This window comes from Saccoglossus kowalevskii, chromosome 1 (assembly GCF_978046115.1).
Source record: "Saccoglossus kowalevskii chromosome 1, keSacKowa6.1, whole genome shotgun sequence".
NCBI lineage: Eukaryota > Metazoa > Hemichordata > Enteropneusta > Harrimaniidae > Saccoglossus > Saccoglossus kowalevskii.
This window is the reverse complement of record NC_140641.1, coordinates 3,153,871-3,168,879: the sequence shown is the minus strand read 5'-3', so window position 1 is coordinate 3,168,879 and position 15,009 is coordinate 3,153,871. Positions and strand designations below refer to the sequence as shown.

Genomic DNA, 15,009 nt, shown 5'->3' with positions numbered 1-15,009 from the left:
CACTGCATGACCTACTGAATAATTACTGATCCCACACAATATGCTAGTTTTGAATCAAGGCACTGCATCACCCACTGAATAATTACTGATCCCACACACTATGCTAGTTTTGAATCAAGGCATTGCATCACCCACTGAATAATTACTGATCCCACACACTATGCTAGTTTTGAATCAAGGCACTGCATCACCCACTGAATAATTACTGATCCCACACACTATGCTAGTTTTGAATTAAGGCACTGCATCACCCTCTGAAAAATTACTGATCCCACACACTATGCTTGTTTTGGATCAAGGCATTGCATCACCCACTGAATAATTACTGATCCCACACACTATGCTAGTTTTGAATCAAGGCACTGCATCACCCACTGAATAATTACTGATCCCACACACTATGCTAGTTTTGAATCAAATCACTGCATGACCTACTGAATAATTACTGATCCAACACAATATGCTAGTTTTGAATCAAGGCACTGCATCACCCACTGAATAATTACTGATCCCACACACTATGCTAGTTTTGGATCAAGGCACTGCATCACCCACTGAATAATTACTGATCCCACACAGTATGCTAGTTTTGAATCAAGGCACTGCATCACCCACTGAATAATTACTGATCCCACACACTATGCTAGTTTTGAATTAAGGCACTGCATCACCTACTGAATAATTACTGATCCCACACACTATGCTAGTTTTGAATCACGGCACTGCATCACCCACTGAATAATAACTGATCCCACACACTATGCTAGTTTTGAATTAAGGCACTGCATCACCTACTGAATAATTACTGATCCCATACACAATGCTAGTTATGAATCAAGGCACTGCATCACCTACTGAATAATTACTGATCCCACACACTATGCTAGTTTTGAATCAAGGCACTGCATCACCTACTGAATAATTACTGATCCCACACACTATGCTTGTTTTGAATCAAGGCACTGCATCACCCACTGAATAATTACTGATCCCACACACTATGCTAGTTTTGAATCAAGGCACTGCATCACCTACTGAATAATTACTGATCCCACACACTATGTTAGTTTTGAATCAAGGCACTGCATCACCTACTGAATAATTACTGATCCCACACACTATGTTAGTTTTGAATCAAGGCACTGCATCACCCACTGAATAATTACTGATCCCACACACTATGCTAGTTTTGAATCAAGGCACTGCATCACCTACTTAATAATTACTGATCCCACACACTATGTTTGTTTTAACCATGGCACTGCATCACCTACTGAATAATTACTGATCCCACACACTATGCTAGTTTTAAATCAAGGCACTGCATCACCCACTGAATAATTACTGATCCAACACACTATGCTTGTTTTGAATCAAGGCACTGCATCACCCACTGAATAATTACTGATCCCACACACTATTCTAGTTTTGAATCAAGGCACCGCATCACCTACTCAATAATTATTGATCAGGCACACTATGCTAGTTTTGAATCAAGGCACTGCATCACCTACTGAATAATTACTGATCCCACACACTATGCTAGTTTTGAATCAAGGCACTGCATCACCCACTGAATAATTACTGATCCCACACACTATGCTAGTTTTGAATCAAGGCACTGTATCACCCACTGAATAATTACTGATCCCGCACACTATGTTAGTTTTAACCAAGGCACTGCATCACCCACTGAATAATTACTGATCCCACACACTATGCTAGTTTTGAATCAAGGCACTGCATCACCTACTGAATAATTACTGATCCCACACACTATGCTAGTTTTGAATCAAGGCACTGCATCACCTACTGAATAATTACTGATCCCACACACTATGATAGTTTTGAATCAAGGCATTGCATCACCCACTGAATAATTACTGATCCCACACACTATGCTAGTTTTGAATCAAGGCACTGCATCACCCACTGAATAATTACTGATCCCACACACTCTGCTAGTTTTGAATGAAGGCACTGCATCACCCTCTGAAAAATTACTGATCCCACACACTATGCTTGTTTTGGATCAAGGCACTGCATCACCTACTGAATAATTACTGATCCCACACACTATGCTAGTTTTGAATCAAGGCACTGCATCACCCAATGAATAATTACTGATCCCACACAATATGCTAGTTTTGAATCAAGGCGCTGCATCACCCACTGAATAATTACTGATCCCACACAATATGCTAGTTTTGAATCAAGGCACTGCATCGCCTACTGAATAATCACTGATCCCACACACTATGCTAGTTTTGAATCAAGGCACTGCATCACCTACTGAATAATTACTGATCTAACACACTATGCTAGTTTTGAATCAAGGCACTGCATCACCCACTGAATAATTACTGATCCCACACACTATGCTAGTTTTGAATCAAGGCACTGCATCACTTACTGAATAATTACTGATCCCACACACTATGCTAGTTTTGAATCAAGGCACTGCATCACCTACTGAATAATCACTGATCCCACACACTATGCTAGTTTTGGATCAAGGCACTGCGTCACCCACTGAATAATTACTGATCCCACAAACTATGCTAGTTTTGAATCAAGGCACTGCATCACCTACTGAATAATCACTGATCCCACAAACTATGCTAGTTTTGAATCAAGGCACTGCATCACCTACTGACAAATTACTGATCCCACACACTATGTTAGTTTTGGATCAAGGCACTGCATCACCCACTGAATAATTACTGATTCCACACACTATGCTAGATTTGAATCAAGGCACTGCATGACCTACTGAATAATTACTGATCCCACACAATATGCTAGTTTTGAATCAAGGCACTGCATCACCCACTGAATAACTACTGATCCCACACACTATGCTAGTTTTGAATCAAGGCATTGCATCACCCACTGAATAATTACTGATCCCACACACTATGCTAGTTTTGAATCAAGGCACTGCATCACCTACTGAATAATCACTGATCCCACACACTATGCTAGTTTTGGATCAAGGCACTGCATCACCCACTGAATAATTACTGATCCCACAAACTGTGCTAGTTTTGAATCAAGGCACTGCATCACCTACTGAATAATTACTGATCCCACAAACTATGCTAGTTTTGAATCAAGGCACTGCATCACCTACTGACAAATTACTGATCCCACACACTATGTTAGTTTTGGATCAAGGCACTGCATCACCCACTGAATAATTACTGATTCCACACACTATGCTAGATTTGAATCAAGGCACTGCATGACCTACTGAATAATTACTGATCCCACACAATATGCTAGTTTTGAATCAAGGCACTGCATCACCCACTGAATAATTACTGATCCCACACACTATGCTAGTTTTGAATCAAGGCATTGCATCACCCACTGAATAATTACTGATCCCACACACTATGCTAGTTTTGAATCAAGGCACTGCATCACCCACTGAATAATTACTGATCCCACACACTATGCTAGTTTTGAATTAAGGCACTGCATCACCCTCTGAAAAATTACTGATCCCACACACTATGCTTGTTTTGGATCAAGGCGCTGCATCACCTACTGAATAATTACTGATCCCACACACTATGCTAGTTTTGAATCAAGGCACTGCATCACCCACTGAATAATTACTGATCCCACACACTATGTTAGTTTTGAATCAAGGCACTGCATCACCTACTGAATAATTACTGATCCCACACACTATGCTAGTTTTGAATCAAGACACTGCATCACCTACTGAATAATTACTGATCCCACAAACTATGCTAGTTTTGAATCAAGGCACTGCATCACCTACTGAATAATTACTGATCCCACACACTATGCTAGTTTTGAATCAAGGCACTGCATCACCCACTGAAAAGTTACTGATCCCACACACTATGCTAGTTTTGGATCAAGGCACTGCATCACCTACTGAATAATTACTGATCCCACACACTATGCTAGTTTTGAATCAAGGCACTGCATCACCTACTGAATAATCACTGATCCCACACACTATGCTAGTTTTGAATCAAGGCACTGCATCACCTACTGAATAATCACTGATCCCACACACTATGCTAGTTTTGGATCAAGGCACTGCATCACCTACTGAATAATTACTGATCCCACACACTATGCTAGTTTTGAATCAAGGCACTGCATCACCTACTGAATAATTACTGATCCCACACACTATGCTAGTTTTGAATCAAGGCACTGCATCACCCACTGAAAAGTTACTGATCCCACACACTATGCTAGTTTTGAATCAAGGCACTGCATCACCTACTGAATAATTACTGATCCCACACACTATGCTAGTTTTGAATCAAGGCACTGCATCACCTACTGAATAATCACTGATCCCACACACTATGCTAGTTTTGGATCAAGGCACTGCATCACCTACTGAATAATTACTGATCCCACACACTATGCTAGTTTTGAATCAAGGCACTGCATCGCCTACTGAATAATCACTGATCCCACACACTATGCTAGTTTTGAATCAAGGCACTGCATCACCTACTGAATAATTACTGATCTAACACACTATGCTAGTTTTGAATCAAGGCACTGCATCACCCACTGAATAATTACTGATCCCACATACTATGCTAGTTTTGAATCAAGGCACTGCATCACCTACTGAATAATTACTGATCCCACACACTATGCTAGTTTTGAATCAAGGCACTGCATCACCTACTGAATAATTACTGATCCCACACACTATGCTAGTTTTGAATCAAGGCACTGCATCACCTACTGAATAATTACTGATCTAACACACTATGCTAGTTTTGAATCAAGGCACTGCATCACCCACTGAATAATTACTGATCCCACATACTATGCTAGTTTTGAATCAAGGCACTGCATCACCTACTGAATAATTACTGATCCCACACACTATGCTAGTTTTGAATCAAGGCACTGCATCACCTACTGAATAATTACTGATCCCACACACTATGCTAGTTTTGAATCAAGGCACTGCATCGCCTACTGAATAATCACTGATCCCACACACTATGCTAGTTTTGAATCAAGGCACTGCATCACCTACTGAATAATTACTGATCTAACACACTATGCTAGTTTTGAATCAAGGCACTGCATCACCCACTGAATAATTACTGATCCCACACACTATGCTAGTTTTGAATCAAGGCACTGCATCACCTACTGAATAATTACTGATCCCACACACTATGCTAGTTTTGAATCAAGGCACTGCATCACCCACTGAATAATTACTGAATTATGTTACATTGGTAATGAGTTCACAAAAATTCACTGGCAGAATGCTACTGGTATGTAATACAGTGTTATACATGTACATGTATAGTACTTGCACATGAATTATTACATAATATTTAATTACTTTTATCTGTTCTTGCAGTTTGGAGTCAAGCATACTTCTTTCCTTTTCTAACTTCTTCACATCATTCTCCAAAGTGACAATTTTTATCAGCTGTTCATCCTGTAAGGACTGTTTGATATCTGGTAATAACGATGTAAATGATAGATCTACTGAGCTGTCAGGACTCAGCTGGTCAGCATTCAGTAACTGTTCACGTAGTTCAACATATTCCATGCCATCACCTTCCAGTCTTGGGGTTCTCTTGGGGTCAATATCTGTATCACATAATCAGAGGGTTATATGTATGATGTTTTTGAGGAAATGAAATCAACATTGGTTTTAAACTGTATATACATGGCGCATATAGCCCTAATTATGTAAATTACTCACTGATATTTATCTGTACACCTGTCAATCTATTGTTTTCAATGCTAATGTAACCACTAATTTAAAACAAATTACTAGTACATTATACCAGCCTGTTACACATTTAGCTTGCCTAAGGCCAGTCCAAATTTGTTGTTTGTTGAATAATTAAGATTAAATCTTGTTTGCTCTCACATAGTCGAAACATCGTTATTTAGGCCGGCCCAAAGTGGCCTTATTTCTTTGGAATGCAGATTTGCTATGTCACAAGTGTCAAACACGGTGGACCTCAACGTGTTGTTTCTATTCAGCATTATTTTTTCGTATTTCTTGTAGCAAATCTTGATTAGGACGTTTGCATCATCGGAATGGTATCTAAAATCGCTCTGGAGTTCTGCCAACTAACTTGAGTCTTGGTTGGCATAAAATGATCTGTTCAATTTGATTTGAGATATGGCTTGTTTTGAAATGTTGAACTGAAACTCAGTGACAGTGGCAAGACTTGACACAATAATTGGTAGGCACAAATAGATTTGAGGACAATTGTTGTCAACTATCACTTCAAAACCTGTCCACATAAGTCTCAACTTTCTTTTCACTTGTGTGTAATCATTCACATTTTGCATGTGTTTTGCACTCCGCCATGATTTAACTGGCTTGTGTAAGATTAGAATACCATTTAAAAAAAATGATCAGATATCCATGATATTTACACTATGAATTCATAATGATGTTGTACACAAACTACAAATAAAAATTTTTGTCAACAAACTACTTTTCGAACAAAACACAAGTCATCCACGAAGATGTTTATTTCTGAACCATTCCCTGGTTTCCTGGTAAATATTTCTTACCATATACCCCACAAAAAATTTTGATTATATATAGCGAAAAAACAAACAAATGTCATGAATTATTAGAACAATCTGATTATTATTAATGTTTCATGAAATAATGCTTTCAGATGGCTTCTCATAGAAATTGTCCCAAAAATTTTAGGCATGTTTTCTCCATATAAACATTTCATACTGGGACAAAAAACCCCAGAAAAGTTAACAATGTGTTCAAATCAATGATTACATGACACTTTTAACAAAAAAATATCTTGGTAAATTTGATGCTACTATTTATTACCTTAAAAGATAAGAGTGAATACAAGGCATTGTGGGTATTAAACTGTGATAAGAAACATGTAGGCTAGTTTAAATAGTTTATGACAAACATGAAGAATCAACAGCCATGTGAATGTGCTAACTGACATTCTGGAATTTACATATATGAAGACAGTACAGAGGGAGTATCAACCAACGTGCAGCAGAGGTTGATGTGATCCTGTACTGTCTGAGTGCATACTTTTTGGTATCCTCATAATAACCTTATTATTATAGATCCCAATGGAAAGGCCGAAATCAAATCAGCGAACTTCCGTGTAATGACCTTATCATACATTTTTCCTTCCAAGGAAATGCCGAAATCCCAAATGTTTAGAACAGATTTAACGAACTTCTTTGTGTGGAGTCCAGTCAAACCATGTTTGTTTTTATTATTAGAGGACGCTTATATGAGTAATGGTTCCATATTTCCATATCTGCATTTCCTAATATGGTAGGATGAAAATACCCTGTAAAATACCAATGTAACTTATGACGTTACCGTGACAGATGTATAATAATATTAAATAAGCTCTGCTGAAAATGGGTATACATGTATCTCTCAATATTGTACAATTTACTCCATATACGTGCACTCCTGAGACTTGTGTATATTTGTCATGAATTGTGCAATATTTAAGCAATAACCCCCAGCCGAAGGCGGGTATACCACGCCTGCAGCTCATGCATATAAGTCATGAATTGTGCAATATCAAGTGCATATAAGTCATGAATTGTGCAATATCAAGTGCGGTTTTCAACAAGAAGTCGAAAATATCACTTTTTACCAAAAATTACAAAAATATTCACCGAAATTAGAGAATTAAAGATATCATTACAAAATGAACAAATCTGAGAGAGGTCCACATGTAGTACCTATATATGTAATATCAAAGCAATTGGACTTGCGGTTTTCAACAAGAAGTCGAAAATATCACTTTTTACCAAAAATTACAAAAATATTCACCAAAATTAGAGAATTAAAGATATCATTACAAAATGAACAAATCTGAGAGAGGTCCACATGTAGTACCTATATATGTAATATCAAAGCAATTGGAGTTGCGGTTTTCAACAAGAGGTCGAAAATATCACTTTTTACCAAAAATTACAAAAATATTTACCAAAATTAGAGAATTGAAGATATCATTACAAAATGAACAAATCTGAGAGAGGTCGACATGTAGTACCTATATATGTGAATATCAAAGCAATTGGACTTGCGGTTTTCAACAAGAAGTCGAAAATATCACTTTTTACCAAAAATGACAAAAATATTCACCAAAATTAGAGAATTAAAGATATCATTACAAAATGAACAAATCTGAGAGAGGTCCACATGTAGTACCTATATATGTAATATCAAAGCAATTGCACTTGCGGTTTTCAACAAGAAGTCGAAAATATCACTTTTTACTAAAAATGACAAAAATATTCACCAAAATTAGAGAATTGAAGATATCATCATGAAATGAACAAATCTGAGAGAGGTCTACCCAAGGTACATATACACCAAGTATCAAAGCATTTAGGCTTGTAGTTTTCAAGAAGAAGCCGAAAAAGTAAAACATTGACACGGACGACGACGACGGAGACGGACGACGACGGACAATCACTCATATGATAAGCTCTGCTCGACAAAGTCGACAGCGGAGCTAAAAAAAGAGTTTACTTTCATCTACTAAAGATCATGATTATGGCCCTTGAACATAAATACTTATAAGAATATTATGTATTTGTACGCAGAATACATACAGAAATTACATGCGCAACACAGTTCAAATTGAATACAAACTAATTTTTATTTCGCATGAAAAAGAAATGTATCCACAGTAAATAGAGCAACATAAACACACAAATTGGCAAAAGATGACCTTTTACTGACTGCGTCAATGCCATTTGAAATACAGGGTTGTGTACAGTTTGGATCATTAAAACAACAGATTTTCCACGTTTTCATTCCGTTTTTTGTACAATTTGAATTGTAATTTGTCCATTGAAAGTACAGTTGTGAAATAAACCGGTTTTGTGACTTATCATACTACTTGTAATTGTGGATATTTGACGTTCAGTGGTATTCGGTTCGACCAAAATTTGAGACACGGTGGGACGCGGTGTATCATGTATGGCGACCGGCACAGCGACCTCAGTTCCAGCATCTGACCTGGATACCTTTGGTATAACCAAAGTTTTGTGACAGTATGACCAGTGTGCTCCCCAGGCCTCTGAAGCGACACGATATCGTGACGCTTGGACACTCCGCCGTGATGCTTATTGCTTTACAAGTGTCAGTCTCGTCTTGCACAAATTTAAAACAATAACATGTATTGATCGAAAGGTAATCCCGCTTTTGTTAGCCATACAAAGACAGTGATAAAAACAGAAATCTGCAATAAGTTGCGAAGTCTTTCAAGGGTGCAGAGCCTCAAAATCGAAAAAAAAAACTGGAGTAGCAATAATTTGCCCATTGCACGCAACGGCAATAATGTGACAAAACAAGTCACGGAGCACGTCGGGAAGATCAACCCCGATTTGCTGCACTCCAATTTTTTATCACTCAATCGCCGGTGACAATAATTACCCCAAAATTAAAAAAAAACAAGTGCAATTAAGTCGCATTGGAAAGAAAGGTGTAAATATTTCAACAGCAGATGAGACGGGTTAAGAAAAAACGAACCCTGACCTCTGAAAATACCCCACTCATAGGGTGCCTTAGTAGCTAAGAACACCACCCTAAGGCGACATAATGCACGTTGCAACCTTGTGATTGAAGCATGCTGGGTTACAGAGGGGTTCTGACCGAGGTAACAAAGATGGCGGCGCAGAGTGCATGTTTTTCCGCAATGTTTAAAAAACAACATCTTGTTGGCGATTTTGATGATAATCGTCAATGAATCATTTAATAAACAATTTGTGTAATTTACACCAAAAATTCAGATACCAATGATCGCAATAGCAGCGGTGAATACCCGTCCAATGCAATGCCGTCAGCTGACAATGTTACGATGATCGTAGCATTATTCACATTATATATTGCAATGAAAAACTGCCGACTATTAGTGCCGAACTGCCATTGTAGAATTTTTTTCTAATTATTGATTTATTAATTTCAACATATTTCGATATCTCGCAGACTTTAGAAATTTAACCAAAAAATGTTTCCCCGACGTTTATATGAACCGACAGTGACATGGGCACTAAAACTTGTACACAATGATGAACCAGTTACATCCATGGATAACATTATATTCACTGACTGGCTATAACACAAGTCTTTCAATTTGTTTTCCTTTTTATGCTGTTACTTGATACAAAACATAAAATACAATGCAGTAAAATGATATAAAATTTATCAAATATAAAAATATGTTTTTAATTAATTGTAGATTGACCAAATTTGTTGGAAAAAACTGATTATTATGCAAATATAATTATGCAAATTAGATTTATTGTTATGCAAATTGACCGTGATGCTTGACATGAAGTGTGGGAAGAACGCTGAGTATGACTGACAAGTAATTCTCCATGGTGGAGAATTACAATGGGCCATTCCAGTTTATGGAGGTCGGATTTCCAGCACTGTATGATGGGGAAAATACCCCGAAATTCCAACTGTATATGGAGAAACAGAATCTGGAAATCCAGACAAGTATGGAAAAAAAAAATCCAGGCAGTTATGGCTACTAAATAAAATATGACCTAGTTTATCTCGCCACATACCGGTTGATGAGGTTGGATTTCCAACAGTATGACTAAAAAAACTTGGAATTCTGACTGTATATGGTAAAAAAATTGGGCCAGTATGAAATAGTTCTTACTGAAATTAGATAAGGATGGTGGCACGAATGAGCTCATCAATACCGTGAATCAAGACTAGTTTGGATTTCCATTGTCAAATATAAAATTTTGAACTTAGTAAATTAGCATATAAGAGTTATATTTGGAAATCCTACTCTGTATGGTGGCACAAAGGAACTCATCAACACCATAAGTAGGAACTATAGTTTTGGATTTCCATCACTGTATGGTGAATGGTGATTTGGAAATAAAACTTTGTATGACTTATACATCCATGGAAATTATACCCTGTATGAAGTAAACACACAAGCTCATCAACAGGGGGGGGGGGGGGGGGTGCAGATATAAACTAGAATGGTCCAATACCATATATCATCATCGAATTCTGCATTGTCCCTAGGTCTTTGAAAGAGATGTCTGTGAACGCCACTACGGGACACCGATTGTTAATGGTGGCATTCATTTTTGCCGGTGACTCCTTATCTAGTACTTAAAGATCACGTTCGCAATCCATCTCAAAGTCACAACACCGAGAACACATCGTTCTGGCGTTCATTTAAGCACCTCACAATGTTGATGGACGGTGGTTTAGGTTTGTGTGGTGAACGACAATCACCCAACGACCGACGCTCACAACTTGGATCCCACCATTAACAAAAAGCAATATTATAGTTATATAACTTTTCAGATGTTTTTAATTCGGTGTTTTTTCAATATATTTTCAAAATTCAACCACTGTATTTCCCTAAAAATCAAATAATACCAATTTTATGTATTTCTGTATTAAACCTGTAGTCAATTCATGTTCCAGGGCGACTTGGTTTAGCCGTGCATTATCAGCCAATATACCATTGATTGCATATACAAATTTTGTGTTTGGACCAATCAGATCAATGGATTAACACCATCAATATACTGGTATAATATAATTCAGAATATACTTGACTTCGGCAGAGGGTTATTAGCCTAAATATTCACAACCAAGAAATACAGTGATCATGCAATACCGGGAAGATAAAATGATAGAATCGTCAATTCATAACTGCAAATTGCACCTATATTTTGTAATGAAGAGAAAACAAACACCCCTTCAAAATGCAACTAATTTAAAACTTGGTCTTGCGTAACGAATCTTGGTAATCGTTTTTATATGATACAGCATGGATATCGACCGCTGTGAACATGTTGTGAATGCGTAGAACACGGTAACCATGCATGAACTATGCTTCGACAATGACCTGTTAATACAAGTAAAATACAGTAAATATTTCATGCCATATTCAGTTTACCTCTCAAAAATGGCTAGTTACTAGTTTATTTGAAAAACCATGTCGTTTATTTGCTGAAATAAATTCCAACAGATCGTACTTCGACATCGATAATTGACTTCCGCATTGGCTTACCGGAAAGCTTTCGGGAATTTACGAAGAATTGCGTCAGTACAACACAGCATTCTGATTAGTTAATAACCAACTTGACCCATTAGGTCAAAGGACACCGCTGCAGGTCAAATCTGCAAATGCATCTGTATCATGGCGGAAAGTGATTTTCATCAAGAGCTTGCGTACGCTCCAACAACTTCGTCAGTGGAGATAATATGACAATTTTGACTTCGACTGTGTTCTAACAGACTCTAATGTTTTTAATGTCGTAAATTCTGGCGGATCATGTAAATTACATTTACCATTATGCACTGGTGCATTTCCTGGGATTGCGGAGCCGCACTTTAAAGTGTAACTGAATTGGGCCAATTCACATTTTTGTGTGCAAAATTTATTTATAAACAACATTATAAAAAAAAATCAAGTGAAAAGGGTATATAAAACAGTCAATGAAATTCCAAAACCAGGCCACGCCCCCTCTCCCGTCACCTTCGAGTTTTTTCGGCATTACGAGTGTTGCCGAAATGGCGCCACCAACGGGACCATAAAGCAGGAGATTGCTAGCAGACAAGATTGTTTACCATTTTCCATACGCAAGCGTTTAGTAAACCAGCATACAGTACAGTTCTCGCGAAAGCTTTGGCTTTTGTGGCATCATTATCGCCTACACACGGCTTCATTGTCGCCTCAGCATCGCATCATTGTGGCATCAGCTTCGCGTCATTGAAAATTGAAGCTGTGCTCGCCTCGCTTATTTTGTGGCATCATCGTGGCCTCAGCTTCGCAGTCTCATGGCATCAACATGGCATCAGCTTCAAAGTATTGTGACATGAGTAAAATGACATTTTACTAAAAAGATACATTGTATCTTGTTGAATTATTTTAATGTTGTGAGTATTAGGCACAAAAAACTTTGTGAAGTACATTACAATCGGCAAGGTGACGAGTGTCGTATTGACTGCAAAGAAAATTGTGATAAATTTAAATAACACAATGAAATCGTTGTTCGGATACAACAAAATTTGCTATATACGAAATGAAAGGGAAAGGGAAGAAGAGAGGACACTATTGTTTATGCCTGTTCTATGATAGTTATAGTTTATTTGCTCAGTGAATATTTACCATACCATGAATCAGTCAAGTTCACAGTAAAAATAATAGTAAGGTATCATTAGAATATATGCCGTACCAACCTCTTTCAATGACTTGTGATGAGACCAAATTTGTAAACGTCGATCTATTTTTCCGAGGCGGCAGATGGAGTTTGTAATAATGGGTTTCCATTCTGCTGTAAAAGGCTGTCTAAGCTGCAAAGTAAACAACAATAATATAATTATAAAGCACACCAAATTGAACGACTAACCGCCGCCAGAACATTTACTGTAATCGACAAAGTACACAGCAGTTGATATCGACTGGATTTAGCGAGAAACATATGTGAAAAAGTAGTCAAGAACTGGGGACATGATCACGTTAGCTGAGAGGGGACTATGTTACGTACATCAATTCACGGTTGTTCTGTGATCGATCGCGGCACGGTTACTAACATTTAAAAAAGATGACGTGAATCTTTCACGCAATAAATGGAATGAAATCCCCCAATGAAAGGAAAATTGAACTGATACCTACATTTGAGATGAGTGGGAGATATGTACGCTGATCACAAGCTCAGTGAATGTGTTCGAATGCTAAATGCTAACTGTCCAACGACTACACCTTTGCATGATCGCCATGTTGTTGACGAGTCACAAAAATAGTGTGCCACCTCAGACAAAAAAGAGAAGTTACGAATCACACTCCAAACACTGGCGGCGCTCTCACTTCCGTTCCACTCATCTACTCGTAGTTTCCCTGCTGCAAACCATAACTTACATGTGTTCTGTTATTTGCATAACAGATAAGTTATTAACCACATTTTGTTTAAATGAAAATTATATGTGTATACTATTTTTTACAAAACGAATATATGGTAAATATATATTATTATGAGTTCAAGAGAAGACGTACTAATAAGACAAGTTGGTGAATACTTATACAAAATATTTGAAATCAGAAATAACAATAACTGACATTTTACTTTTACTTTAGTTTTATATGTATTGTACTTTATTACTAACATTTTATTGCTGTCAACCAATAGAAATAATTTCTAAGAATGCAATAAATTTATTATTATTATTATTATTATTATTATTATTATTATTATTATTATTATTATTATTATTATTATTATTATAACCATGCAATAGAAAGTACATTTCACTTTTGCGTACATCAATTTCCTTCCCATCAGTCTTTGTGTTTTACATCAGTATATTTATTCTATATATAGACTTCAGTGTTTAAGTTTACGGCGAAGTTCTCCATTTTAAGAAGATCAACTGATGTACATTTTTTACAAAATACAGTTACTGTGGAATACTTTATTTTCGCTGATATGAATTTTCGCTGAAAAGGCTTTTTGGGCGTTTTGTCTGGAATTTATTTTTAATTACTTTTGATGAGTTTAATGTGAAATATAGGAAATAAAAAGTATATTTGCTGGATTTTATTTTCACGGAATCATTCCTTCAGTGAAAATAACGAAAATAAAGTATTCTACAGTACCCCGTTTTGATTCCATGGAAGGATCAGTGCCACTCGACAATATATACAAAATAGTATAATACCTTTATGTACACCCACCTAAATGCACTTACTGCTAAAGTAAAAAAAAAAAAAAAGCACGAATATCCCCTGTTTACCCGTAGTGTCGTCACATAGAGAATTATTTCTTGTTTACCAGTAGTGTCCTTACATAGAGAATTATCTCTTGTTTACCAGTAGTGTCCTCACATAGAGAATTATCTCTTGTTTACCAGTAGAGTCCTCACATAGAGAATTATCTCTTGTTTACCAGTAGAGTCCTCACATAGAGAATTATCTCTTGTTTACCAGTAGAGTCCTCACATAGAGAATTATC

At 37.0% G+C, this 15,009-nt stretch overlaps 1 protein-coding gene across 1 annotated transcript in view; it reads right to left on the bottom strand.

Annotated features, from left to right (window-relative positions):
- Positions 1-13,836, bottom strand: part of LOC102809642 (golgin-45-like) — a 29,972-nt gene extending 16,136 nt beyond the window's left edge. Inside the window, exons 1-3 of the mRNA XM_006817533.3 lie at positions 13,677-13,836; positions 13,241-13,354; positions 5,372-5,625 (exon numbers count right to left, since the gene is read on the bottom strand). Of these exons, the coding sequence (XP_006817596.1) occupies positions 5,372-5,625; positions 13,241-13,331 (345 nt within the window). The 5' untranslated portion in view covers positions 13,332-13,354; positions 13,677-13,836. The remainder of the gene's footprint in view (positions 1-5,371; positions 5,626-13,240; positions 13,355-13,676) is intronic.
- Positions 13,837-15,009: the final 1,173 nt, after the last annotated feature.